A 27,820-nucleotide genomic window follows, 5' to 3' on the forward strand; every position below is an offset into this window, starting at 1 on the left:
GGGGGGAGTATTTTAATCCTAAAATTCTTTAAAAAAAAAAAAAAAAATGTAGAAGAAATATTTTCCCCAAAAACTTTGGAGGGAAAAAGGAAAAAAAATATATTTTTAAAAGACTTGAAAAAAAAAAAAATCCCAGAAAGGTAAATCCGCCCGTTCCGAACCACAAGTAAGCTATGCGAGGATCCACTGTATATGCACATGATGTCGAGTTTAGAAAATGATGAGCAAGTACTATAACTTTCTTGTCAGAGTCCAAAGAAATGAGCTACAAAATTGCAGCAAGTGCAGTATATATAGGCCTACTATTGTATTTAATTTTATTCTGCTTTTTACTCCCAATAAAATAACAATGATAAAGTGGCTTAATTTTGATACCTGGTAAGACTAGCTCTGGTAATACATGCTGATACATGCTTGACTAACTCATTTCCTGGACGACAGCGTGAAAAAAGCAGATGTGGCCAATAGAGGAAAGCTGCTGCTCGCACGCCCGTTCAGTGGGTTTCCTTTATTGAGCTTCAGCAAATGCATCACTTGACTGCATGTGCCGCTCAATGGAAAATGGAGCTCATCAAGATCTTTGCTGTCATGTGTAAGTCTGAGTACATCCATCAATTAAGAGGAACGTTCAAAAGCGTTCATCTCTATTTGTTTTCACAGGTTTTTCTGTGGTCTGTGTGGCTATGACTGATGAGGATTATGGTAAGAAACTTTTTCAAATATGTGTATTACACTCGATCTAGCTTGAAGGATTAGAGTTGCATTTCTTCTTTTTTTATTGTAATTATTTATCTTTATATTCTTGTGTTTTATGTTTCCTAATCCGAGGTAAAACACAGAACCAAATGAAAACAATGTTGAGGAAGTCACATCGAAGAAACATGAAGTAGTTTGTTCTCATGCGAGTGACACTTCCTGAGGCAATTTTAGATCAGCGCTTTCCACTATGTTTCTGTAATTCCATTATTTTGCCATATTTAAATGTTGTTCCGCAGTCTGTGATATTATTGTTCTTCATTTGCATACACGTTTCAGGCTGACTAAGACGGCAGTTTGTGCTCGTGTTGAGCTGCATTTTAGTTCATTTTTTCCTGAAACTGAGTCTACGCATACCGGTGTTTAACATCTTAACTGATGTTTAAAATGTAAGAGAGCCTCCACATAACAAGAAAAAAAATGAACAAGTGTTTTGACTTAGTTTTAGTGTGTGGTGTACTCGTGATGACGAAAGCAGCACAAAACACTATATATTTTTGAGTCATTGACTCTGGAGACAAACTTGAAGGTTTTTGGTTTTTTGGACCCTATTATCAAGACAAATCCAATTTTAAGACATCTCAAATGAAAGAATAATCTGATAGTCTTGCATTTGCTATTCTTAGTCGGGAAGGGACTAAAGTAAAGAAAAAAAAAAAAAAAAAAAAAGACAGATTGTCTTCAGCCAATTGTGTACCAAGCCTTAGATGAGTTTATTTACAAGTACATCATCCTATTGCAGTACAATTTGCTTATTCTTGTGGCAATGTGCTTAAACTGAAAAATTTGAACTGTGTTGTCGTCTGAACTACCAGTTACCTCCATGTGGATGGATTTTGTCCCAAGCAGTGCGCTGCCAACTGAGGACCAAACGATCTATGGTGAGGAAAGGACCAACAACAAAAATGATTCCCCCAAGGCACACTACTTCCTGAAATGATTACGTTGAGAAATTATGAAATTGTTCAATTTTGTTTGTTCCATTTCTGCTCCAAGAAGATGGTGAAAATGTTTATAGGCGTATTTCACCAAAATATTAACTGTTGTCATTTCTCCCTCTCCAGAAGTCACCTCCATGTTCAGCGACACTTTCCCAACTAGTGAAGTGTCAACTGAGACACAAACTGTCTATGGTAAGCATGATGTGGAGAAAAAAAAGTCGAATTGGGTATGTGCAGCAGTTAAAACAAAAGGAAAGGAAGAAAGATCTCTTGTCATATACAGCCTCCATTGTAGGGGGGGGGGTCACGTTTCAGACCACTACCACAATAAGTAAAAATATAGAAGCATCCTATTTAAATACACCATATGGTTTCATAGCATTTACAGAGCGTACATTTTTAAAAAAATAAATAAAACAAACACATTTAAACAGATATAATAATGAGAGCGAGCAAGAGGAAAACACAAAAATAATGTAGAATCAGTGTCCCGATCCCGATGTGTTTACAGTAAACAAATCCCGTTTGTTTTTTTTGTTTTTGTTTTTTTTTTTTTTTTGTTTTTTTTTTTGTCCAGACAAACAATCTTAACTTATCAACCGGTAATCATGCCCACAGATACACATTATAAAATGAATGTACATTATAAAATGAACCTACAGCCGCCGCTTTCTGTAGATGTAAAAAGCAAAGTAACGTTGACACACGGCGGCCATCTTGGAACAGGGGCATGGCTGCTCGATCATTAGGGTCAATGGAGTGCAGACTTTGAACTCCCAAATTCTCAAACAAATTTCAAACAGCTTGCTTTGTCAGGTAAACGTAGCGTGTACACAACTATGCCACATTTTTCAAACAAACAAAAACACAATTTAAACATTCAGCCTGAATCATAGCCACATTAATGAGGCTTATAAAGAACCAATCTGATTACGAATTCTGAGTATTTGAGTAAATTATCCAACTTAGCTCCGACTACAGCACAGTGCACCGACCGGAGCAGCCCCCTGTCCTAAAATGGCCGACCAGTGAGGAAGCTGCCAACGCTACCTTGAGCATCCAGCGTCTTATAGATATCTATGAGCTCGCTGAAAAACTGGTACTTCCTGGTTTCACTCTTCTTCTTTAGACAAATTTACACAGTGTCATACTAAATAGTGTCCCACCATCTAGTGGAACTACAATCCACAAACCAATGAGAGGCCGAACAAAATTGTCATTGAATTGTAGAAAAAAATAAATCAGCAAAATAGTGGGACCACAAAGCCAGAACCTGAAATGGTTTACTCTGCAGTTTGTTATGCTAATGTCTACTACATATATTTCCCGCATTTCCAGAGCCTCCGGTCCCGTCACTGCACCTGCAGTCCCCCTGGTGGGACGTGTTCCCCTTTGAGAAAGCAGAGTTTCGGTGTAGTATCAATGACAGCTCTGACTGGACCTTCACTTGGTATAGAAATGAGCAGCGCTTGCCTGATGCAGACATAAATGTCTCATCAAATCCGCCCCACCAAGAAACACTAACAATCGCTGAAGCATCTCGGGCGCACTCTGGAATATACTCTTGTAAAGCTCATCACAAAGTAAAGGGCGACTCCATCAATAGTAACCAAGTTGAACTCAAAGTTTATGGTACGTTTCATATCTCACTATCCCTCACTTTGTTTAAAATTACATTCATGTTAATTTGTGATGTCTTCTTACTTATTAGCAAACAAACCAAAGCCAACGTTGATGCTGAACCCGGAGTTGCAGAAAATGTTCCCTGGAGAATCTGTCACCTTCCAGTGTGTAATTATGTCCTCTGGATGGGACTATCTGTGGTATCATGATGACAAGGAAATCCAAGGATCGCTAAAAAATAGTTCTACAATAGTTTCTTTAGCGCTGTCTGACAGCGGACGATACCACTGCAAAGCCAAGAGAGGACAAAGTCCTTTCTACACAGAGCAGAGTGAAACGTCAACGCTGCAGGTGTCTGGTAAGCATGACAACCTACTTCACAGCTTATTCAATACGTGCCGTTCTACTTTCCTCTTTGTTCTGACTGCCTCTTATAACTTCAGAACCACCCATGCCAACCATGAAGCTACAGTCTTCCTGGTTGGATGTGTTCCAAATGGAAAGCATGGAGCTTATTTGTAACGTGGGCAGCCCTAGCTGGACCTTCACCTGGCATAGAGACGGAACGGCGCTCCAAGAAGACCCGGCGTTGGTCCTGAGCTTAGGGGGAGCTCTTCTTAACATCACCTCTGCTTCTCGAGCCCACCAGGGAAGATATGCCTGCAAAGCGCACCTGGAGTCCAGAAAAGTCAGCTCTGCTTTCAGCAGCACCACAAGTGTGACAGTTTATGGTAAGTGACGTTTTTACACTTTTGTTGCGAACATTTCCTGCCAGATTAATTGTAAGTGTGTAGGGTGTGGTTGTCTGTTGTAATTTTCCCTTCTGATTCTTTAGAAATGGACAGATGGAAGTTTTTTTTTTTTTTTTTAGGTTTTAAATACAATCCTAGGGGGATGACTGCTACTTGTTAACTCATTCACTGCCATTGACGGAAAAAGACGTCAAATGATGCATTTTTTTGCTGGTCTGGCAATGAATGTGTTAATAAATAACTTTAAAAAAAAAAAAAGCTAAGTGGCCCTTGCAGCTTTCTAATTTCCTGTCTGTGGCCCTCAGAGGAAAAAGTTTGGAGACCCCTGCTGTACATTATATCAGCAATTTATAATTGCTTCATTGATTTTTACCACGTTTAACTCATTCACTGCCATTGACGGAAAAAGACGTCAAATGATGCATTTTTTTGCTGGTCTGGCAATGAATGTGTTAATAAATAACTTTTTAAAAAAAATCTAAGTGGCCCTTGCAGCTTTCTATTTTTCTGTCTGTGGCCCTCAGAGGAAAAAGTTTGGACACCCATGCTGTACATTATATCAGCAATTTATAATTGCTTCATTGATTTTTCCCACGTTTAACATTCACTGCCATTGACGGAAAAAGACGTCAAATGATGCATTTTTTTGCTGGTCTGGCAATGAATGTGTTAATAAATAACTTGAAAAAAAAAATCTAAGTGGCCCTTGCAGCTTTCTATTTTTCTGTCTGTGGCCCTCAGAGGAAAAAGTTTGGACACCCATGCTGTACATTATATCAGCAATTTATAATTGCTTCATTGATTTTTACCACGTTTAACTCATTCACTGCCACTGACGGAAAAAGACGTCAAATGATGCATTTTTTGCTGGTCTGGCAATGAATGTGTTAATTCTTTACTTTATGTTAGCTCTCTCGTTTATAAGAAGAGTCAACTTTCAAGAAAAAGGTTTTGTTTCACCTGATGTCCAGCAAATATTTTGTGGCCATACAGTATAGATTTGAAATTTTGTTTGTTAGTTTTTTTGTTTTGTTTTTTCAATTTCTACATCTAAAGCAAAGGCGTAATTAACACAGAAAAGTCTTAGCAAACAATGAAGGATAGATACAGCTTTTAAGAAATGACAATGCTGATCATTACAAAGGTTGCAGGTCTTCAAAATTGTCCTGACCTTCAATAACTGTCCATTTTTTGTATTCGGTCGAATTTTTTTTCTCTCGTAGAGCAGTATTTTGCAACCAGTGTACAAGAATGGAAACGTGCTCTAGTGGAGGAGCATTTAATTGTTCTGATTGTCACTATACATCATTAGCATAAATAAATAAACACAAATATTAATTAGTTATTTGTACAAAGTGTTTTTTAATCATCATTTTCATACCAATTAAGGGAAACTGCATATCCTGTAGAACCACTGGCACTGCTGTTAGTGAGGCCTACGAATAACTGAATTATTGATCCACGCATTGTGTTTGTTTCAGGAAATATCCCGAAACCGTCACTGAGCAAGGTTCCCGTTTTGAACTCATTGTATGTTGGAGAAATCACCACATTCACCTGCAAAGTTCATCTGGGGTCTGACTGGGTGTACCACTGGTTCAAAGACGGAAAAGAGCTTGCGGTCACAGACGAAACCCTCGGAATCCGACTTGGCCCCAATGATGAGGGGACCTATTGGTGCAAAGCCACCAGAGGCCAAAGAACATCCACAGACATCAGCGACAGCATGACTCAATATGTTCTTGGTGGGTTTGGTTCAATCAGCTGAAAAAAAACCTTATTCATTGAGTTGAAACAATGTGCCGCTTTTTAAACTTCAGGAAGTCTGAGTGGAACATCATTTAGTGTGCACTTTGCTTCCTTTCCAAGCTTCTTTTAATCTGTTCAAACAGGATGTGGTACTGTGCAGGGAGGTGCCGGAAATGAATACTGTACATTTAGCGGTGAATATTAAACTGGGGCAGGTGGCGGTGACCTGTTTCTGTAACTTGGTCATCTTTTCTCTGCATTTCACATTTTCAGTTTCCAACAGGCCATGAACATATATAGGAACTTGATAAAAGGATAGATAGATAGATAGATAGATAGATAGATAGATAGATAGATAGATAGATAGATAGATAGATAGATAGATAGATAGCTACCTAGCTAGCTAGCTGATTGGACAGTCTATGTGTCTTTTCAGAAATCCCTGTTCCGTCTTTGACGCGAAGCAGTCAGTGGGCTGATGTGTTCCCCACCGAGAGTGTGACATTCAGCTGCGCAATGGCCCACAGTTCTGGCTGGACGTATACGTGGCGCAGAGACAATCAGGTGATCCACAGAGATGACACGGTATCTTTCGGGCCCGATGGAGCTACTCTGTCTATCGGTTCTGCTTCAACCTCTCATCAAGGACAGTACAGCTGCTCGGGGAAGCTCAAGGGCAGGTCTGTTAGCAGCAACTTCACATCTGGAATGACCCTCAAGGTTTATGGTGAGTCTTCTTTTTTGTACTGTATAGGGGTGTTAAAAAAAAATCGATTCGGCAATATATCGCGATATTACAGCTCGCAATTCTCGAATCGATTCAATAGGCAGCCGAATCGATTTTTAAACATCCATTTTTGATGGAAAAATATTCAAACAAAATGTCTTACTTAGGGTTAGGATTCACGCCTTAAACATGGAAGAATGTTATATTAATGGAGCATTAAGCCTTAATATTTTATTTCAATGCTCTTCAAACATGAAACAGATTACAACATGTTTGTTAAATATAGTGGCTCACAGTTATAAGCCTGAAGTTTCAGATAAATAAATAATAAATTTTCATACAAATCTTACAGTATACATGTAGATGTTTATTGAAGTATTTTCTAAATTTGAGTAAAGAATCGCAACAATCGATTTACAAATTTGTAAAGGCATTAATCGGTATCGAATCGAATCGTGACCTATGAATCGTGATACGAATTGAATCGTCAGGTACTAGGCAATTCACACCCCTATTACTGTATAATGCATGCAGTTGTACTGTTGCTGGAACTGATTAATAGCATTTAAATTCATTTCAGTGGGGAAAATTCAATGGTGATATGAGTGATGTGAAAAAAGACCAGAAGTCAAATGCAGGTCTAGAAAGTAAAACCCAACCACAGTTTGGCTTTAGCACAGGGACTTCCGATCAACCAGTTTCTGGGGATGTCATTTATTTGCTAATTGAGTAGAAGCACCTGTTGCGAAAACCAAACTGTGGCAGGGTTTTTAATTCCTGGACCCGGATTTGACACCTGTGGTTAAGACATGGTCATGAATGAATTCAGTTTGTCCAAGTACCACTGTATTTGTAAAATTGCAAACGACACGTGCAATCGTTGTTTTTTTCCTTAGACAACAAACCATTCATCAAACTGGTGCAGGACCCTGAACACATGGTCATGCACACTGGAGATTCGGTCTCATATAGCTGTCACATTAACCAGTCCTCTGGTTGGGAGTATGTGTGGTACAAAGATGGCGCTCGGCTCGCTGCCTCTGGAAAGAACTACAGCATACGGTCTGTGGTCAAAACAAACATTGGGTCATATATGTGTCAAGCAACCAGAGGGACAATGACTGGTGTCTTCAACACGGAACAAAGTCAGGCTTTAAAGCTCCAAGTTGAAGGTATGTACCTTCATTTCCCTTGTAATAGTCACTGACACATCCAGTAGAATATGTGTTTGATAGGTAGTTGGTTTATATATGGTATTTTTGTTTCTGCAGATCGGCCAACAGCAAATATAATCGTCTTAACCGGATGGTCCGAGGTCTTTTCCACTGACAGTCTCGTCCTTAAGTGTGAGGTGAAAAGTAGCAAGGACATGTGGAAGTGGAATTACACATGGTAGTAGCCAATTTCCTCCATGCTGTTTACAAAGACAATATTAATACACATCAACACAATCACGACATCCAATACGATATCTTGATCAGGAAGCCGACTGATGGGAACGGATGGCTTTCCCACAGAGTTTTTGGTGCTTTTCAAGGTTTCCTTAGATGTGACTTTTCTCGTTTCCCACCTTATACTGGATGTCATTAGATTGTGCAAGGGGACTGAATGTTGTGGCCCGCGTGTGTAACATATGATGCATCAAACAGGTATAAGGAAGGGCACTGGATCGTGAACTCGTCGTCTGACAAATACACAGTAACACCCCAGAATGACCCTGTGCAGAGCCAATACATTTGCCAGGGCATTCGCAATGGGCGCCCTTCTTACTCCAAACACAGCGATCCTCTCGCAACGAGAAACTTATGTAAGTTTTGAATTGCATGTTTGATGATTTTGGACAAGTACTTCCTCACTTTCATTTTTGGCTTTGATTTTCTCTAGTGTTAAAGAGGCGTGTGCTTCTTTCCATCTCTGGCTGTATCTTATTCGGGATTGTTGCTGTTTTCTTCGGATGCATTGTTCTCAGAGTCACCAGAAAAAAAGGTGTGGTAGACATTTTGAATAGGGGTTCTCAAACATTTTGGGACCAAGGATACTTCTGTGTACTAGTTTGTGCCCCGTACGGACCCCAGTTTGAGAACCATTGATTTTGAGGACTATCAAATGTGTCAAACTTGCGCCTGTGTGGCAGCATGGTGACCAGGTGTCTTTTCTAATTGTGCAGAGGTTCATGATGAAGGGCCAGAGGAGGGCGAGCTCTTTCTCACCATGGCTCAGCTCAAGGACCGTGACGGTATGGCGACACAGGCCGCTGTCTATTTCCTCACGTTGGATGACTTATTCAGAAGTTATTTTAGGAACCACATGCACGGCTTGCCTCAGTCTGGGCGTTGGCACTCGTGTTTAAGTTCCGCTCTCTTGCCTGCAGACGCTCCTTGTCCAATGGTTGATTACATCACCGATGCGGAACTAACCGTTCCAGCAAAAGGTACAGAGCAGAAGAAAGAATGATGTTGGGTCATAAAACTTGATCCAATCCTAACTTATCTTTCTTCAAATTGGTCCTGCAGAAGGAGCGGATATTATTTGTAGTGAAGCAACACCAATACCGGTAACCTCTTCGGATGATCAAGGTAAGATAGTTGTGGTGTATAATAATTAGTAATGGAGCTGTCCACACACTCTTTCTGTCTCTTTATGTCTATAGCTGTGACAACAGAGAACAGCGAAAGACCCCCAGCGGAGGAAAGTCCGATGGTTTCCTTTCAACACTGAGCAGCCAAAGATGTCTGTGTTAAAGTATTTGAAACCTGCACGCATCAGCCAAAGAAAACGTTTGTGAAAATAAGAACATAATGAGAGTGGCCACGAGAGAAAAGATAAATATTTAACTGGTGGTGAAAAGTTAAAACTCCAGTGAGGCAGATTGCAAATAATATTGGTTGCTTGGAAGTGTAGGACTGTATTTTTGTTTTGAATTCACTTAGGTACTGTTAAAATATTTTTGAACTCCAAGTACTACTTTTGTCATCTTCTATTCCGTACTGTATAAGCCAACCTCTGTTGATGTATGTACAATTATTCCGACAAACACCAGATTAGACAGTTACGATAAAGCTTAAAAACAGGAGCTGTAATTTAATGCCTGTCTGTTGTGGCATGTTGGATGATACGTGATGAATAAAACTACAGTACAAAAAAAATGATGATAATAAAGTAACATTTTCTGGCTTCCAAATGAAATCACCCCCAAAAATATTCAAAATATTCCATTGGAGGAGAAATCCTGTCCACACATGAATCTGCAACAGGTAGAGAAAAAAAAATTTCTTAGAAATTGAAAGACTTCAAACAACGTAAACTGATCGGCTGGCTTACATCTACTTGAGGATATCAGCCAGCTTCTCCACATAGTAGTCGTAGTTCTCCTTACAGTCTTCCCAGGGAGTAAAGCTTTGGTCTTCCTTCTCCACGTACGTCTCCCAAACATGCTGGAAGTCGGAGGGCTTCATCATCCTGAGCTTGCAGCCAGCGCTCACCAGGCCCTTGAGCCCCTCCACTATCTCTGGCTCCTCGCACTCAAAGAGACGAGAGCAGAAAACACACAGACGGAGCTTCTTGCGTTGCCGGAGGATGTCGGCCAGCTTGGCTGCACAGGCCACACAGGGACTGGACGTCACGTACCATGTGACGTCATATTCCTGGGAAGGGTTACTGTCAGGGAGAACCTTGAGGGGTAAGAGAGGCGAGAAAACGGTTTGCATTTCACGTACCTCTTTTCCATTCAAACCAGTTCATTTGTGGTCCAGTTAGAAACTCACTGTATAAACCAATTTAGCCTAATGAGATTTGTGTTACATTAGTCTGCGTATACACATATTCATTGTTATAGATGAGGATTTTGGAAGTATAACTTGCAGGCTAATATAAATTAGGGATGCACAATAATACTAATTTCAACCGATACCGATAAACGAATAATTTAGAACGTGCTGATGTCAATAACCGATAAGTAAGCCGATAATTGTTTGCAAAATTAACTTAAATACAAATATACTTTCGAGTCCTCCTATAAGTTGAATAATTGCAAACTTGACCACATGTACTCATCTTCCACTCAACACTGTGTTCCAACTATGTTTTGCATTTGCATTTTTAGGGTTGGAACACCCATGTAACTAGGGGCGTGAAAGCCAAATAAAAAGAGAGGGTGAGGAGAGGATTTGATTGATATCTCTGCTTCAAAGACAACCAGTAACTCATTTTGATTTTGCCAAAACAAAACGGTCATGTTTTAACAATGCAACAAAAAACTGCAAGGGTAACATTTTGGGGAGACACAGTAAAGAAAGCCCACACTTGGCGACCGGCATGTCACTATGATGCACCGTCTGTCAATATGAGGTCGCGCGCATCATGACATCACAAATATGCAACACTACCATAGGAGATGGGAGGGGTTGAGATTTGGGCACAACTTGAGCCACAAATACAACGGATGGACCAACGTGGCATGTCTTTTATTATCGGTGGATTTCTTTATTATCTGGTTTACTGTATGATATTAAATTGACCGAAAATTGCCGATAATTATCGGTGGATTTCTTTGTTTTATCTGTTTGACGTCAAATTGGTCGATAATTGCCGATAATTATCGTCCACCTGATATTATCGTGCATCCCTAATATAAATAATTGAAAACATGTTGATTGTAGCGACAATTGCACCCTGTTCTTCAACAAATGTGTTAAAAACATCTGGTCCGGGAAGCTCTTACGGTAACCCGGACACCAGTTTTTATCAGTGTGGGTGACCATTAAAACAAAAACAAAAAATGGTGTAACTTTGGAAATTAGCCCACAATCACTGTTATGGAAAAGGGACATAAGCGTTATGAACAGCTGACGAGGGAGCACATTACTTGCTGAAAGAAAGCCTCTTCAGCATGAGCTGTGGCATGTTCATCCTCCAGATAACCTGTCAAAGGCTCGGTACTGCCCCCTGGCGTGTCCACTCTGTAGCACAGCAGGGTCTTGTTCCTGCCGGATGAATACTCCACATTCCTGAACTGAAACTTGAAGTAGAATGGGCTCATCTGCTCTCTGGTAGAAAGGTAAAAAATAAATAAATAAAATACAATCTGTACATTTATGATCACATTGCAAGCTTTTCAAGCAAAGGCTAAAGAAGAAGATACAAATTGAGGGTAACAAGGTTAAAGGTTAAAAAAAAATATGGGGGGGTTAGAGTTGTTACACACACTCCACTTTGGATAGAAGTACTACAACAGCTGTAGGCCTGCTTTAGTAAAAGTACAACAAAGTAGGCTACAGACTCTAAAATGTACAAATGCAAACATATTTTAACCACATATTCATATTCAACACACTTGTGTTAATTTACCAGAATGAAAACAAACCAATGTGCACACAACATAGCTTCTTCTATTTTCTTAGTGCTTATGCTGAGTCTTCGAGTTAGCTAGTGCTATCAAAAAAAAAGTGTTCCCATTGCTAGCGTTGTGAACAGAGTAACAAAAAACAGTAAATTGGCTAATGATAACTGGAGGGGGAAATTACACCAAATTTGCATCTGTTTTTTAAAGATTAGATGGAAATTGTTTCAATACAATAAGCTTGTGGGTTTTCCTGCTGGCACAAGATACAACATATTCAACTCTCAACTCTTATGCTAAAAAAAAAAAAAAAAAAAAAAAAACGTGTTCCAGTGTGCCAGAAGCTGGTACAAGACACATGTTCACTAGCTAGCGGCCAGCCACGTTTTTATGCTATCAAAACAATGTGGGTTTGCTAATGTGAACTGCGAAACACAAAATGGCTAACAACAAATGAAAAAAAAAAAATGCACATTACTTTCTTGCGTTTCTTTTTGGTGATTTTTAGGCTGACACAAGACAACGCGTTATATCTGACAACACTTATTTTCAAAAAGGCCAAAGGTGGACTATATATGCTTCTCCAAATCTGTTGCCATTGTTGTTAATACCCTGGTTTACATTCATCCATATTGCTGCTCTCCCTGTTTTTTTCCACCTGGTAAAATGCAAAGATCTCAGTCTATCAACCGCATCTGACTTCTCTAGTGGGGAAAAAAATATTAACAAGCCTATTTTGAGAGAAAAAAAAGTAGTAGGAATTACAGTTATCTGTTTTCAAATGTAAAATACTCAAGTAAAGTTCAGATACCTCGTTCATCCATCTAAGTAATTGTACTACTACAGTGCTGCTTCCCACTAATACTTCCTGTTAGTCAGGAATTCAGTGATATGTCATCAAGATCATTTTCTGCAAACCTGTCTCTGTGTTAGTCTATGATGAGGCAAATGAAGTATACAAATAGATCTATGCATCGATGCTTCTTTAGTTATATGGCTAGTTTCAAAATACTGTATATCCCTATTCACTGAATCTATGCATGCAGAAGAAAAACAAATATGTACACCAGATAAGCAAGCATCTTACCCACCCTGTGATGATCTCAAATGGCGGCAGTTCAATAGGCTCATACTCGCCGTTTCCATCATTTTTCTTCACTTGATTGCTTGCTGCTCCGGCAGCTTCCCCGTTCCTCTTGTCCTCATCCACGGCGCATGGTTCAGAGGTAGTCTCCGGCTTTTTGGCAACTTTATCCTGCTTTTTGACACTTTTGGTCTGTTCTTGCTCCTTATCATCATTGGTTTTGTTTTCCACCTTCTTCTCCTTTCGCTTAACACTGACCCGGCTGGTTCTGTCTGCCATGATTTTGTAGGAGCAAGAGAGTGTTGGATGAAGAGGAAGAGGGGGAGAGAGAGTGGGTGCAAGTGCGTGATAACCCAAGTGCATCAACAAAAATAGAAGCTATTGTGATCCGAGCCGTTTCGTGTGTATGTCTGGCAGGGGCAGGCTCTGTGAACTCTCTCCCCCCTCTTGGCCCCCATCTAGGTCCTGGATGCTAAAAGGGTAAGAGCTAACAAGACAGCATATTAAATGACATAGGTAGGACTAGCCTCGCTGTTCAAAGGACATTTAATTGTTATCCTGTTCACGAGGTGCTTGAAGACATAGGTGGATACGTTCAGTGTCTGAAAAATCTGCAGTCCTCACCAACGCCACCAAACAACTTTGGATAAACTAGAACAGAAGAGATTCTATGAGCTAGGCCCCCTCTTCTGATTGATGGACAAATATTACAGCAAACACTCTGTAGAAAGTCTTTTATCACTACTCAACTCCATATTACCTCCTCCCATTTTCAGCTCCTGTAACTGTTAGGACCAGGTGTCCTATTTGTTATGGCGTACTTGTCTTCATAGCTTACAAATGAGTGACTAAGTGTGCTATCCCTGAAACAAAAGATGTGCCGACCTCTACTGACAGTCAGTGGTCAGCAACAGGCAGGTTATTAATAACGTAACTGGTCTATTTATCCATGTGTGTATACCGGGTTACCAAGGCTCTCTCAATACAGAACCATAACTTTTGTTTTTGGCAACTGTACTGTCCTTCAGCACGAAGCAATCAGAAATAAGCTGCCTAAGCCCCCAGCCACCTAAATAGAGGAGTGCAGACAAACATGATGCCTCTCTGTGTTATAAATAGCAATGGGAGAATGGAGGGTGGCCCAGTAGGCCTATGCATGTGTCTGCGTACTGTACATTCAATCCAGGAAATCACGCTCTATCAATATGGTCAGTTGAGTGGGGGAAGGGAAGCCACGGTTTTCTAACCGCACATGTCCGTGACTCTCTGCACTGCAGATGTAATCACTTGGCATAAGGAGTGAGCAGAGGCGTTCAATTACAATTTCCCCCCGTCCTGCAGCCTCACTCCCAGCCAAGTAATTCATTTGAGAGGCAATTACCAATAGGAGCTGGCTGGTCTAATGCAAATGGATGAGCTGTCACAGTCTGGTGGGTGGAAAAAGGGAGGGGAGAGGGGGAGGGACAGACAGAGACAGAGTTCAAGCTGCATAAACAATCCACAACACACCAATGGATTAGGCAGCAGTCAGACAAATCGTCATCAATATTCAGGAACCATGTATGAAACTACAGAGATGTCATACTAGATGGAAACTACAGTATGATCCTTATAGAACAGAACACAGCAGCTAACACCATTATGACACCTTACATAGAAGACCTCTTGATGCCTTACGAACTAGCCCCAACATCAACTTTCACCGCTGAACCAACGGCATCTTACACCCGAGAATCAATGACACCTTAAGTACAAGAACTCCTAATGCCTTATAAGGTGTCCTTGGTTCGAGCGCGTTAGGTGCCATGGGTTCTTATATGGAAGGTATTGTCGTTTTAGGATGTATTGTGCCGTAGGTTTTACGGTGTTCTTGGTTGTAGGGTTGAAGGCAGTTGTAGGGAACCCTGGTCCTCAAGTGCCACTGTCCTGCCTGGGGTTTTTCACCCTGGTTTAATGTGTCACAGGCGCTTCAGTGAACCCTAGAACTGATGACACCGTACACTCTCGACTCAACAAGCACCTTACACCATTGAACCAATAGTATCTTACACCTTAGAATCGAACACCTTACATACAAGAACTAATGATGCCTTACAGCAAAGTGTCTGTGACACTTTAAACCCTATAACCGACACCTTACCTTAAAACCTACGGCACAATGCTTCCATTTAAGAACCCATCACACGTTTACACCCTATAACCGATGACACCTAATGCGCTAGAAGCAATGACATCTTACATTCTAGAACCAAAGACAATCTGTATATTCTATGATGCCTTGCGTCCGAGAACCTACGGTACACTCGTCTTGGTTTTACACCTAAGGCCCTAACCAAGACCGACCAACAACAACAAACCTTATACCATAGTACCTAAGACTCCTTAAACCCAAGACCCAAAATGTATTGCGAACTGGAGATCAGTCCGAAGATTGGTGTATAAAAATATGGTGTCTACACATTGCTCATTAATTTACAATAAGTAAAGGTCATTTATTAAGTGCTAGTGATCGATGCATACACAGAGAAGGAAAATATTAATGTTAGTGGGTGATGCATTGTCATAAAGGCATTAAAAAAATCTAATACATTAACTTTTTTTGTGTTAATATATATCAGCAAAACGGAGTCCAACACAAAAAATGTTTTGATTGGTTTGTTAGTGACTTAATAGCCTCCGGGGCTGGTTGGTTAAAGAGAGTGTAGGCAAACTCAAATAAAAAGTAGTTCCCTTTATTCCTTAGCGCGTGGTGTGATATTTTGTATAAGGCTGCAAACAGCAAGACTATGGCCATAATAATCTGTAATTGGCTTTGAGGTAGATAAGTGTCTCCAGGTTCTTTGGTAAAAACCGTCCTCTCTCGGGCCGCAGACAGCGCTCGGCTTTGCTGAAGATGCTTTCTACTACGGTGCTGCAAGCAGGTATGGTCAATGCCCTCTTGGCCACTTGGGCAAGGAGCGGGAAGTCAATAGCTTTACGTCGCCAGTAATGCAAAGCCTCTTCATCCGTGGGTTCCTCTCGCAAGTAGATGGCTAGCTCCTGCTCCGGGCTCTTGGCCTGCGTCATGGGTCTCTGTTTGATGAACGAGAACAGCTTGCAGGGCCGAGCCAGTGACGACACGGGCGATGGCGCCGGGACTGGAGACGTGTGGGAATGAGGAAGTCGTTCGGTGTTGGAATCTGCTGAATATTTGGATAATTCTTGGAGAACAACTTGTCTGTGCCACTCAGGGTCGCTGCTCCACGTGAGCTTGAACTGGGGGTCAAGGGTGGTGGCGGTGATGTAGAGGGGGTCCTCCAGTATTGGGGCAAGACGACGCTCTGCGGCCTGGCTGAGGCTCGCTATGAGAGAAGGGCAATGGGGGGTTGACGTCTCGGAAAGATGCTTGCGTATGCCCAGTACACATGGGAGCGCCAGACTAATGGACACGTGTCTGTCCGTCTGTACATCAGTCTGCGTGTCTGGCTGTCGTTCTCCACACACCATGTCCCAGGCCTCCATGAAGGGCTCCAAAGTGTCAGTGAGCTCCCTGAGCAACGCCGTCTCTGGAAGACCCAGCACCATTTCCCCAGGACCACTCATCTCCGCCAAGACCTCCACAGACCCCAGCAGACGACGAAGCACCTGAATGCCGACACGGATACACTGTCAGACAACAACTTCATGATACGCCAGAGCAGAGTTGATTCGAGCTTTTTCCTTTCTTGCCTATTTTGCTTAAATATTATTGAACATCTGGAGAATTAATCCCTCAATTGTTCTGCAAAATGACATTCTATTCAGATTAAGTCAGGTCGAGGTAACTAAGCCATGAGTTCCGGGAGTTCAGGAACAATTTGGGGTTTAGTGTCTTCAAAAAGCATTTTCATAGTGTTCAGGAAGTGAACTAGACTCTCTATAGCAGGAGTCCAATGTGACCCCAACCAATGGTGCCTGTTGACTTCTAAAAATAGCTCCTCGATGACGAGACATTGTGCACTCTTAAAACAGTTGGGTCAAAAATAACCCAAATTGAGTTCAAAGGGGGCTGAGATCATACCTTGAGTTGGGTAGCCCAATCTCGAAGCAGTGGTGAAGCACTTCCTAGGGCTCCAGTCACCATGCCAGGACCATCAAACACCTGACGCAGTTTGTCTGGTGGAACCACTGTTGTAATGTAGCTGTAGAAGCGACCAGCTTTGGCCAGCGCAGAAGCGAGCTGCGTACAAGAACGCAAGCCCTCTCTTACACAATGACTAAGAGAGCGAGAGAAGCAGTCAACACGACAAACACCAAGATCCCGTTCCCACGAGTCCTCCCATGCTTCCTCTCCTGCGTGTCCATTCCTAACGCCTCCCTCGGCATCGTTTTCGTCGTCCTCCTCTTGGCAGAAACCGGGTAGGCTGCATGGCTTCACAGTAGTCGTGGCCAGGAGCGGGTCGGACACAACACGGAAGGCTCTTCCAGACACGCCGTGAGAGTGACACACTTCTTCAAAATCTGAAAGAATCTGATTCGAAGTGAGGGGAAGGCACGCCAGGAGAGCTGAGCCCATCTGCCACTCCAGTGACAGAAAGTGGCAGGTGACGCCAAGGTAGCTAAAAAAAAAAAAAAAAAAAAAAAAAAAGAGATGACAGCTCATAAGTATTGTATAAAACTATTGAGCACTATGCTAGTATGCTAGTGTTTGTTTGTTTGTTTGTTTGTTTGTTTGCTTGTTTTGTAAAGTTCGACGGGAACTTTCACCGGTTCTTTTATATTGAATACTCGATATACTAATAATAACAACGAGGATATTCTCAGTTGAACTATTTAGTGGATGCCAGAAAGATTGAGTACACAGCTGTGGAGCCTTATCTGCTGAACGTGGAACAAGGCATGCCCCACTCAAAATGGTCACTAATCTTATACTACCTTGGCCGTCCACCCACACGGGGCCAGCCTAGCCTAGCCAATGTATAAATGTATGAACTGATGGTCTGAATTGGTTTCTGATGGATAAATGTGTGTCAGAGTGCAGATAGATAGGAAGACGCCAAGCCAGGACAGAACACAGCAACACAACGGCCTAGCTCAAGTCACCTATCTAATCATTAAGAGCCATAATCTAACAATCTGTTTCCAATCCTTACCCTAACGTGGGAGCGGAGGAGGCCCTCCACACATCCAGGCTGAGGCTGAGGGCATGTGCTGAAGCCAGCGCCTGCCGGATAGTCATCTGAGCCTGGTAAGTGTAGGCTGGGAGGAGCTGGTTCTGGATGTAGTACTGGGGATCTGGGGTATAGCGTGGCTCCAAGAGATGAAGCAGTACCCTGAAGCCACAGTTTTCCACCATGGAAACTGGCTGCAGATCACGAACGATCATCTTAGCAATTGCCTCACTGATCAAAACCTGTGGTTATAATCACAAATGCAGAAGCAGTTCACCACCATCTATTTTGTTATTAAATCTACTTTTTTGTCATTTGAAAGTGGTTGTTGGACATTGCTCATTAACGTCAATGCTAGTTATGACTGTACGTTTTTAACTGCAGGCTTTCTAGTTATATATCTGTCCATAATACTGCCTGATGTCTTCAAATATCACTGCTACAGCCTGGAAAAAATGAATGCCACTTCTTCTATCATCTTGTAGAGTGCGTTTACACTAAACAGAGTCTATTTGGTCCCACTCTAAACGGAGTAAAATTTACACTTGGAAGAAAATCAAATCTTCAGAGTAAATTTGACAAATTTTTACTGTGTACGAGAGAATTTGTGTAGCCCATGAAAAAAAAAAAAAATACATATTTTTCACTCAGAAATTCTACGTAAATTTTTCAAGGACAGATTTTGACAAAATTTGAATAGTTTATTAAAAAAAAAAAAAAAAAAAAAAAGTCACTCAAGGGTTGAGGAACAAACCCATAATTTCAGACTGGGAGCCAATCTACTCCTTGAGCCATGCAGTGCCTACTGTGTGTTAGTATATTGCTCGTGTTGGCTTGAATCTTCGTACCTCTATGAGACCAAAAATGTTGTCTATGGTCTCATTTTGGATATTAGCAAATAGCAGGAGTGGAATAGCCCAGGTGGCAGAGTGGAAGTTTCCCAAGCTGAAGGTGAGCTCATGGCTCAAACCTTGTGTGAGACTTTTTTTTTTTTTAAATAAATTAGTAAAATATACTAAAAAAAAAAAAATGCCTTCTACGATTTACTTTGAATTTCTGAGTAAAAAAAAACAAAAAAAAACTTTACTCGGTTTTTGTTATGGGATAGGCCAATTCTCATACACAGTAAAAATACTTCCAGTACATTTTACTCTGAATATTTTTCTCTCTTCCAGTTCCAAGTATAAATTTTACTTTGTTTAGAGTGGGACCAAATAGACTCTGTTTAGAGTCAAATTTACTCTACAGAACTTACAGTATACATGTTTGACCCACAAGAAACTTCAAGCTCCTGGCTCCATATGTGATGACGTGCCTATCCATGGCGAGCTCACCCACCTGACGTGGATCGTGCTTGTCAAACTTGGTCACTCCTCCTCCTCCTCCCTCCAGGGCTCCCATCCCTCCAGCACCTCCTCCAACTCCCACTCCCGTGGCCACAGGGAGAGTGTAGCGGGCATTCCCTCCATTGGCCGTCAAAGTGTGCATGGGTGCAGAGGGGTAGCCTTCTCTCTTCATGTCCTTCCTTTTGACAAAGTCATCATACATGGCCTGGTGCTTGCGCTAAATGGGAGCCACAACAGTGAAACTGTATTAACTGCAGTACACATATGAGCCATTGCAGAATTGAGGACAGTTTATGGAGGACAGTTTTTAGGGACCAACATTTTTTCCCAAAATCTTTTATGAGACATTTTATATGATGCATTCTTATTATTATATGACTTATCATAATATATTATGTTGTGTTTGACACAACTCTTTTACAAGAGCCATCAATTAATTGAATTTTTTTTTTTTTTTTTTTTTTGCTTGGGCGAGGGCAAACTCAAGGTAAAGTGGCAGGTGGCATATGAGACAACTCAACTTCACAAAAAAGCACCAATTTGGCAGGTAGAATATTCTTCAAAAAATTAAGAAGCTACAAGCGGTTTATCGCCACTCTCAGTTTTAGGTTTCTCTAAAACTAAACATAAAGCAACCAAAATTAAATGTTGTGTATTTACTAGCCACTACTAGTTTACATACAATTGGGAACTCCATAGGCACACAAGCGAACAATTCGCATCGATGTGGAAGTTGTGGAGTAGGCCCTATATCAGTCTAAACGGCATTCTGATTGATACATTTGTGGAATTAGATGTACAAAGATAAATCCATCAATTTTCATCCATTCATTTTATCCTGTACGCCCTCTGCAGTCCACTCAAGTAGATGTCAAAGTGCCTTCGGACTCGCATCGCAAACATCATGTGACAAAACCTAGAAAACAGGTGAGACGGAAATCGACGAAATCAGACAAATCGGACTTTAAAAAAAAAAAGGTTCAAGTTCTTCCCATTTTGTGTGTTAGTGGACTGTTAGTTTATTTCTTTATTAGATTTATTGGATTTAAACATGCTTTAGTGAATGAATTCAGTTTGGTTATGTATTTCTTCAGCCTCAATGTGAGAGGATGATCATTTAGCTCAAAAAAGTTGGGTTAAACATGAACAATTGGTCTCCCACACTTATAAAATGATGGCTACGCCCCGTGGGTGGGAGCAAAATGTCCTCCAATTCTGGACTGACCCAAATACAACATTGCTATAATTCATTCCCTTCGCGTTTTGGGGGGGGATTACCTTAAGATGCGTGACGAAGTTGGACGTGACGCTGCGCTTCGCTTGGATTCTGGTGCCACACGCCTTGCAGTTGGATTCGATTTTGCCATTCTCGCCCTCGAACACAATATTAAAGTAATCCAAAATAGACACCTTCGAAACGGACGCCATGGGCGCAAACACACTGTGTCGTCTGGACCCTATCCGGAATCACGAGCAAGGACAATGATGATGATGGTGATGATGATGATGATGATGATGGTGGTGGCAGTGATGTTGATGATGGGAGCGACGTAGGGGTCCTTCCTCGCTGACTTTCATGGGCATAGGTCGGCGTGTTTTTTCCCCCCACTTCCCGGCTCCCGGTCACGCAAATTTTAAAAAACAGAGGAGGGAGGGTGCACAAAATAAGGAGACAGAAGTTGCGGGAGATGTCTCGCTAACATGGCCGGAAAGCAAACACGGGCGACTGCAGGAAAACAACAGTTGAGGATACATCCGCCGTTTGGACGCAGGAGGCGAGACGACACACACTCACACGATCGTGTTAGTGCGCGCATGCGTTTGTGTTTGCGTGGTGTGAGATCGGACCAGGAAGTACATGCAAGAGACAAGAGTTTATTTCCGGTTGCTGTTTGGTCGGATGCTCAGTTTGAAAACGCCTGAGTTTAGTAGAATAAATACAACTGTACTTGAATTATTTTATTCAAATGTATATTAAATATAAATACATTAAATAAAGAGGACACTTAAATATTTAAAAAAAAAAAAAGACAGCTCGTATCTTTTATATATATATATATATATAAATATATATATATATATATATATATATATATATATATATATATATATATATATATATACATATACATATGTATATATAGTGTTCCACTAGAGGGAACCCGCATACCGCAAGTGACTGAGACACTGTAATTAAATTAAATAAATTGAAATGGGGTGAAGAAGATTGAGAATGTTGACACAAATACGTAGTAGAACGGGTTGTATACAAACCTGAGGGAAGCACAATTAAAAAAACAATTACCGGTAATGAGTAGTTAGCACATCCGCCTCACAGTTCAGCGGTAGGGCAGGGCTATTTTAGCGTGCAGAGGGTGGGGCCACCGGGACCTGTTTGTCGCTGATCATAGATTACAGGGCATCCTGATGTGATCTGTAGCCACAAAGTTAGGAAATGTTCAACCGCCCCGGCATCGAAAAGGGCCAGCCGCCTTTGCACAGTGTACATCATACATAATAGATTATGATGTGTACACATCATAGGTGTACATCATAGATTTTATTAAGCACATTCAACAACAAAATTACAATGAAGCATGACAATCAAGGTCAAAAGAGAAAAAAAAAAGATTTTCAGCATTCTGTTCGGTCCTCTTTTTTTCTCCTCTTCTCCTGAAAAAGACGCTTTAGCTCCTGTCTGGTGTTTAAAATTTGCACCTGAAGTGTTGCAATCTCAGCAGACAGTTTGATGACTGTAAAACAGCACAAATGAAAGACAAAACAAACAAACAAAAGAAGTGGCTTTCATTAGTCATCGGCAGTCTAATCTTGCTCATAGGCATGCATTTAGTTTGTTTTGTTGTGTTTCTGTAAAGCGCTTTGTGACAGCTAAGGCTGTTTGAAAGTGCTATATAAATAAAGATGACTTGAACCTATGTTCTTGACATCATACTACTTCCCTATTAGTGCTTTGGCACTATCATGGGGCCACCCACCGCACACTGCGCAAAGCTTCTGCACACCACTCACTCCCGCCCATTGGACGATTCACCCCCTGCTGACACGGGTTGCTACACATGAATGGAACTGGAGCGGAGTATACCGTTTGAGTACAATTTTACCACAAGGCTCGCCGTTTCATCCACAGGTACACCTGAAATTCTAAATATAGTTAAGTATTGTTGTAAAACACATTGTACTGTAATCGTACTACTGTACAGCATTTCTATGGCATTCGAATCGTTCAGTGTGCTGCAGCCTTTAGTGTTGCATAAAAAGCACAACCAATGGATGTGAAAGTAGACAGCTAAGGTGAAGCCATTTTCTACTATTTGGACTCTCCTTCATTACCTTGCTTGAATGACAACTGGGCTTGTTTCAGGGATTGTGGCACCAAAATCCCAAACCACTGAAGTGGATTTTGCTGTGGATTTTTTTCACTTCGTGAGGCTGGAAGGTCTTCTGGTGAATTTTTATGACTTAATTTTTCAACTGTCTCCTTTTCGCTGTGAGTTTCTTTAGGTTTTGCCCTTCTTCTGACACCTGTGATGGGAAGAAAGGTACATCCAGAATGAAGAAACAATTATACAATGATTTGAAGATGGTTTGAAATGGACCCAAGTCTTACCTTCCTCTTTTGGACCAATGTCTTCAACAGGCGCTTTAGTGTTACAACACTCATTATTATGCTTTGGTGAATCAGTGCAGAACTCAACATTGTCATGATCAAGTTCTCTGTATACACAGAAAGTCATCTCTTTTAGACTGTGTAAGGAATGTTTTGATTAAATGAAGCATGCTTGAATTCTCACCTCACATGAACAGCAACCAGTGGTTTTATCTCACTTGCATACTGAAGAGCTGAAACCTGTTTGTTTCCCATGGAATATCGTGCCTTGGAAATGAAAAACCATCCCTGCAAAGAGTCAAGTCGAGCATAAAATTGAAAGATTACTTGTACAAACATGACACGTTTGGTGAAAAAGAACCTTACACATTCAAGATTGATTTACATCTGCAGACAAACGTTATGAAGAAAAAACAAACGATATGCTGCACGCAATTTTTGGTACAGATCATGAATTGAACTTGGCTGTAGAATAGCATCCATGTGCAGTTGTCTGTTTATTTCAATTTGTATTGATCATTTAGGTACAGACCTATGGAGTGCCAGCTATAGCGTCATTTGTTATACAATACAGACATAACCTGCACACTAAACGCAAATTTGTGGCTGCAAAATAGGTATAATGTACACATGAAATATTAATTTGTGGCCGCTAAAAAATAAAAAAAATAAAAAATAAAAATGTATCAGTACAAAAAGGCACGTGCCTGTTTGTTTAACGATTTCAGACCCATATATGGTTGTAGTGGACATGACATATTCGCACGTCTACACCAATAAAACGCATAATTTGGATGATGTCAACACTTGTAGTTCATGATTGGATCTTAACTAACCAATCACAATCGCAAGTTGATTTGCATGATGTTTATGTTAAAAATGTTGCATATAAGCTTGGTAAAATAAGAAAGAAAAATCCATGTTGTTCTTATGCGGGAAGAGTCGAAAACATAAATAAATAAATAAATAAATAAATAAAATATTGCCCAGCAGAAATGCGGGTCTGAAGGGACTACCTGCAATTTCTTGAAAACAGCCAATATGCTCTGACGGTTATGGTTATGGTTAGGCTGGTAATATAGATAACAAATCATTTTCATTTTTAACATTTTCGGTACAAAACAAAATGATAACTTCGTGAATATATACAGCAGATTGAAGCGAGGCAGGAACCAGTCCAATCGGTCCAATCAGAGCAGTTCACGGCAAAATAGTGCTCGCAGGAGACAGCCACTGCATAAAATTAAATCATACAACGAATGCCTGTCTCCCTAACAGTTGCTTGAGAAGGTCCGCTCGATTTGCTCAACCAAGTGTCAATTTAGGAGCCACAAATTAGTATTATGTGTGTTATTTCCCCCAAAATAATATTAAAAACAAAGCTATCTCTTCGTCACTACCTGCTCGATGAGGGAGTTCAGACGAGCTCGTTTTTCCTCCAGTAACTCCAACTGGTCCATGAAAGCAAACAAGTTTTCATCCAGTAAATGATCAGAGTCGTCCATATCTTCTTTTTTTTCCACCCTGAATAGGCCGATTGGCACGAAACAGACGATAAATTACCACTGATCAGTGTAAATTACAGACTACAAACTTCCGCAATGCGTCACGTGACATTACATCACGTGGTGTTATACACGTTATGTGACGTTTCAACTGAAACTCGACGCTTCGGGTTCCGAGAAAAACAAAACAAAACAAAATAAAACGTTTGAGGTTCTGGCCGCAAAGTACCCGGAAGTAATTCAACGCAATATAGCGTCATAAAGTTTGGGGTCCCATAAAGCAACCTTCTTTGATAGACCTTAATAGAATTAGCTACAAAATAAAAATAACAAATCGCGCTGACGGCGCCATCCATGAACTCAAAGCGCAGTGCAGTTTGACTCGTGATGACGGTGGCGTTAACTATTTTTGGGCTTTAAAATTGTAATACAAATGCATCTAATATTTTTGAAGGGGATCACTACTACACAACTATTGTAATACATTATTTTCGTTTCAGTCGGCAATTGTAATGTGCCATTCGATTACAGTATTTGCGTGCGCCAAATCGCAAGATAAAGAAATTGAGTTCATTATATGAAAACATTTGTCAATATATACACGTTTTAAATTCGAAAAAAAAAAGAAAACTTGTTCCCATACCGGGAGTCGAACCCGGGCCGCCTGGGTGAAAACCAGGAATCCTAACCGCTAGACCATATGGGACCTGCTTGCCTTAGGTTCATATTTAATCTTTTATTGTAACATCACAAACCGGAGCCACCCAAATCACGATCTTGTCGAATTACAAACCTCTGCCTTGCACTTTTCCAATGAGTGATGTGAGGTGATCTTCGGACTTCTTCTCACGTTATTTTAATTCTTGTGAGAAAACGGATGGGGGGGTTGTGGTTTGGAGGCAAGATGAGACGTATTGGCCTACACCTCATCCGATACATTCACTTTTGAGAACACCTTCGGTCATAACAGCGACTGTTTTTCCTTTTGATGGATGAAGTTGGTTGATTTGTTCTTTAAATATTAATATTGGAACCGGCGTCATTTTGGAGTCCAGGGTGATAGGTCCGAAGGGCTTGTCAAGGGGCCCCGCCTGTTCAGAGACCGTAAATAGTTGAGCTCAACTGCCCTGAACTTTTCCCGCTAATGGTTGTGCTTAGTTCAATACTGACGCAATATATTTTTGGCCACTAACTGGCGGTGGCGCTGCAGGGGCCATCCGAGGAGAGAGGGTAGCCCGAACACTGAAGAGGAAGCTCTTCTTATGGAGATTCGGGTTCGAGCTCGACCCAAGCGTCAATAAATATCACTTAAATTGTTCACATGTTTATTTTTGAGTATTCCAAATTCAGTTTAAACAAAAATCGAAAGCATTGCATAACTAAAGTAGTTGTATTTTTTAATCTGATATGAAAGTCAATGCAAATCAAAACAAGTCATTGTCGAGGCATATTTGTCAATCTATGTTTAGGTTTTTCTAGAAAATTTGCCTGTTATTTAAAAAAAAAAAATATGCATAAAAAAATTATGAATTTATGGATTTTATTGTACATTGTGTTTTATATCATATGAAAGTAAATGAATCAAAACAAGTCATGTTAAGCATATTTGTCAATGTCCATTGAAATGTTTTGGATACGCACATAAATTGATTAGTCATCATAGATGCTTTTACTTTTACCATGCTACGTTTTGTTTTGGTTTTTAAGCGTCAGGTGACATCCTTTCACAAGGAATGACTTGAACAAGATACAGTCCATCAAATGTCAATGTCGTTATTACATAATATTTTACAGGGTGGTTTGGCCAGTACGGTCTATTTGAAAAAAAAAAATGCTGTTGAAGCTATCTGCATTCATTTAGGCCTACATAGCGACGCCACTTGTGCAGCAACGTTTGGATTTTTCTACTTTCACATCTCATTAAGCAATTTGATGGTTAAGATTTGTCAGCTTTTTTTGTTAGTGTTTATGTAGTTAGATTGCACCGTCCATGAGCTATTTTAAACATAAAATGATGCAAATCGGCAATTCTATGACGTAGTTTGAATGAAAATCTCGCATATTTGCGTTGTATTTATGTGCTTAAATGCTCATATAATTTGTCTATTATGATGCAACTAGATTGCTTTCTCAACTCAACTTAATTTATAAAGTGCTTTAAAAACAGGCATTGCTGTATACAAAGTGCTGTACATGAAACAGTGGCCCATGACAAGGTACACGAATATGGCTATCCAAATTTGCTGATATTAGCAACCTTTTTGTGAAAATGATGAAACTGTATCTCATGTATTTATTTATTTAGTTATTTATTAATTCATTTATTTTGTGATTACTAAACAGTTTTGATGTGATTTAGTGGGCTTTTTCTTTAAAGCCTCTAAAACCGCTTACAACCTTCATCAAAAAGATGTAGTTTTGCTACTATAGTAACTCAGAAGACGACAATTTTGAATATTTATTTAATTTTGTTATTCTTCATGCTGTTTTTTTATTCATAATTAAAAATTTTCCAAGTCCTACCCCAGATTTTGTGGGCCGCTCTGTTGGGTGAGCTGGTCTTGGTAGTACTCAGGAGTCCTCTAACAACTACAAAGTAGCAACAGTGGTGGCTGAGCTGACCAGAATCGAGGCAAAATTGCTTAAAGCAATGGGCCGAATGCAAGCCGCTCTACTCTTCTGGAAGCCACAACATGTGTGAAAACTGATCCGGGGTCAGCGAAGACGCTACTGGTGAAAGAGAAGAAATGTGCTTGGCTTGGCTGCTCGCCTGGCAGGGTGGGCCTGCTGGTGGCGTCTGGGGACCGATTCACCAGTTCCAAATGCCTGGGACTAGCCGCAATCTACACACGGACATTCAAGATGAACTGAGCGAGCAGTGTCTGGGATAGTATGTCATGAATGGATAACTATAAAAATCAATGACTATTTTAAATAATGTATATGACTGATGCGTTATGGTAATGGATTGATGGGGACGGGTCTCGAATAAGCCATTTGCTTCTACCCGTCAGCCCTATTTTCGGATGTCAATGTTGCAAATGATGTGATGTGATCGATGTAAGTTGTAATGTCTCCGAAAGGAAAAAATGACTAAACTAAACTAAACATTTTTCTCCTATGATGCTTCATTTGTGTAATATCCAAAGGTTGCTGACCTGTTTTCATGTCAAATGCCTATTTTATTTTTATTTTTGTATTTTACTATCTTTAAATTGTACAATGATGTTGTATCTGGTATC

The 27,820-nt window shown here is 40.6% G+C and overlaps 4 protein-coding genes and 1 non-coding gene across 6 annotated transcripts; 1 reads left to right on the forward strand and 4 right to left on the reverse strand.

Moving 5' to 3' along the window:
- Positions 1-494: 494 nt before the first annotated feature.
- Positions 495-9,506, forward strand: LOC144014080 (obscurin-like protein 1). The gene is made up of 17 exons (XM_077513596.1): positions 495-592; positions 661-702; positions 1,572-1,637; positions 1,821-1,889; positions 3,036-3,329; positions 3,409-3,678; positions 3,764-4,051; positions 5,554-5,817; positions 6,258-6,548; positions 7,445-7,720; positions 7,820-7,940; positions 8,198-8,355; positions 8,433-8,534; positions 8,716-8,784; positions 8,920-8,979; positions 9,062-9,124; positions 9,199-9,506. The coding sequence occupies exons 1-17, from the start codon at positions 526-528 to the stop codon at positions 9,264-9,266; spliced, it is 2,568 nt and encodes an 855-aa protein (XP_077369722.1). The 5' UTR covers positions 495-525; the 3' UTR covers positions 9,267-9,506.
- On the reverse strand, positions 9,498-14,599 carry apobec2b (apolipoprotein B mRNA editing enzyme, catalytic polypeptide-like 2b). The gene is made up of 4 exons (XM_077513599.1): positions 12,978-14,599; positions 11,413-11,593; positions 9,870-10,219; positions 9,498-9,793 (listed from the first exon to the last, which is right to left on the reverse strand). Exons 1-3 carry the CDS (start codon positions 13,331-13,333, stop codon positions 9,872-9,874), a joined length of 885 nt encoding a protein of 294 aa, XP_077369725.1. The 5' UTR covers positions 13,334-14,599; the 3' UTR covers positions 9,498-9,793; positions 9,870-9,871.
- Positions 14,600-15,417: 818 nt separating this feature from the next.
- On the reverse strand, positions 15,418-21,898 carry LOC144014081 (zinc finger BED domain-containing protein 4). Of its 2 annotated transcripts, none has more exons than XM_077513598.1 (5): positions 21,751-21,898; positions 19,438-19,662; positions 18,082-18,341; positions 17,010-17,547; positions 15,418-16,594 (listed from the first exon to the last, which is right to left on the reverse strand). In XM_077513598.1, exons 2-5 carry the CDS (start codon positions 19,645-19,647, stop codon positions 15,755-15,757), a joined length of 1,848 nt encoding a protein of 615 aa, XP_077369724.1. In that variant the 5' UTR covers positions 19,648-19,662; positions 21,751-21,898; the 3' UTR covers positions 15,418-15,754. The 2 variants fall into 2 exon arrangements, with proteins under 2 accessions (XP_077369724.1, XP_077369723.1); XM_077513597.1 differs by lacking the exon at positions 21,751-21,898 and adding an exon at positions 20,724-21,369 and having other exon boundaries at positions 15,422-16,594.
- Positions 21,899-21,967: 69 nt separating this feature from the next.
- On the reverse strand, positions 21,968-24,840 carry vma22 (vacuolar ATPase assembly factor VMA22). Its single transcript, XM_077513600.1, has 5 exons — positions 24,474-24,840; positions 23,258-23,361; positions 23,074-23,180; positions 22,797-22,988; positions 21,968-22,198 (listed from the first exon to the last, which is right to left on the reverse strand). The coding sequence occupies exons 1-5, from the start codon at positions 24,576-24,578 to the stop codon at positions 22,080-22,082; spliced, it is 627 nt and encodes a 208-aa protein (XP_077369726.1). The 5' UTR covers positions 24,579-24,840; the 3' UTR covers positions 21,968-22,079.
- A 372-nt stretch (positions 24,841-25,212) lies between these two features.
- On the reverse strand, positions 25,213-25,284 carry trnae-uuc (transfer RNA glutamic acid (anticodon UUC)). The gene has a single exon. It is a non-coding gene; the product is annotated as a tRNA-Glu (tRNA).
- Between the last annotated feature and the right edge of the window lie 2,536 nt (positions 25,285-27,820).

Source organism: Festucalex cinctus, chromosome 2, assembly GCF_051991245.1.
Source record: "Festucalex cinctus isolate MCC-2025b chromosome 2, RoL_Fcin_1.0, whole genome shotgun sequence".
Taxonomy (NCBI): Eukaryota; Metazoa; Chordata; class Actinopteri; order Syngnathiformes; family Syngnathidae; genus Festucalex; species Festucalex cinctus.

What these genes read in the sequence shown, in the direction of transcription:
- vma22 (XM_077513600.1), bottom strand. Translation starts at nt 24,578, where the DNA reads ATGGACGACTCTGATCATTTACTGGATGAAAACTTGTTTGCTTTCATG. An exon ending in TGAACTCCCTCATCGAGCAG is followed by an intron (nt 23,362 to 24,473) that starts GTAGTGACGAAG and finishes GACTCTTTGCAG; the next exon opens with GGATGGTTTTTCATTTCCAA. An exon ending in CCAGTTGTCATTCAAGCAAG is followed by an intron (nt 22,199 to 22,796) that starts GTAATGAAGGAG and finishes GCTGTTTTACAG; the next exon opens with TCATCAAACTGTCTGCTGAG.
- apobec2b (XM_077513599.1), bottom strand. Translation starts at nt 13,333, where the DNA reads ATGCACTTGGGTTATCACGCACTTGCACCCACTCTCTCTCCCCCTCTT. An exon ending in CCATTTGAGATCATCACAGG is followed by an intron (nt 11,594 to 12,977) that starts GTGGGTAAGATG and finishes CCTTTCTACCAG; the next exon opens with AGAGCAGATGAGCCCATTCT. An exon ending in AAGAGGCTTTCTTTCAGCAA is followed by an intron (nt 10,220 to 11,412) that starts GTAATGTGCTCC and finishes TTACCCCTCAAG; the next exon opens with GTTCTCCCTGACAGTAACCC.
- LOC144014080 (XM_077513596.1), top strand. Translation starts at nt 526, where the DNA reads ATGCATCACTTGACTGCATGTGCCGCTCAATGGAAAATGGAGCTCATC. An exon ending in TGGAAGTGGAATTACACATG is followed by an intron (nt 7,941 to 8,197) that starts GTAGTAGCCAAT and finishes TGCATCAAACAG; the next exon opens with GTATAAGGAAGGGCACTGGA. An exon ending in CAGAGTCACCAGAAAAAAAG is followed by an intron (nt 8,535 to 8,715) that starts GTGTGGTAGACA and finishes CTAATTGTGCAG; the next exon opens with AGGTTCATGATGAAGGGCCA.
- LOC144014081 (XM_077513597.1), bottom strand. Translation starts at nt 20,873, where the DNA reads ATGGCGTCCGTTTCGAAGGTGTCTATTTTGGATTACTTTAATATTGTG. An exon ending in ACTTCGTCACGCATCTTAAG is followed by an intron (nt 19,663 to 20,723) that starts GTAATCCCCCCC and finishes GCTCCCATTTAG; the next exon opens with CGCAAGCACCAGGCCATGTA. An exon ending in TCCTCCGCTCCCACGTTAGG is followed by an intron (nt 17,548 to 18,081) that starts GTAAGGATTGGA and finishes TTTTTTTTTTAG; the next exon opens with CTACCTTGGCGTCACCTGCC.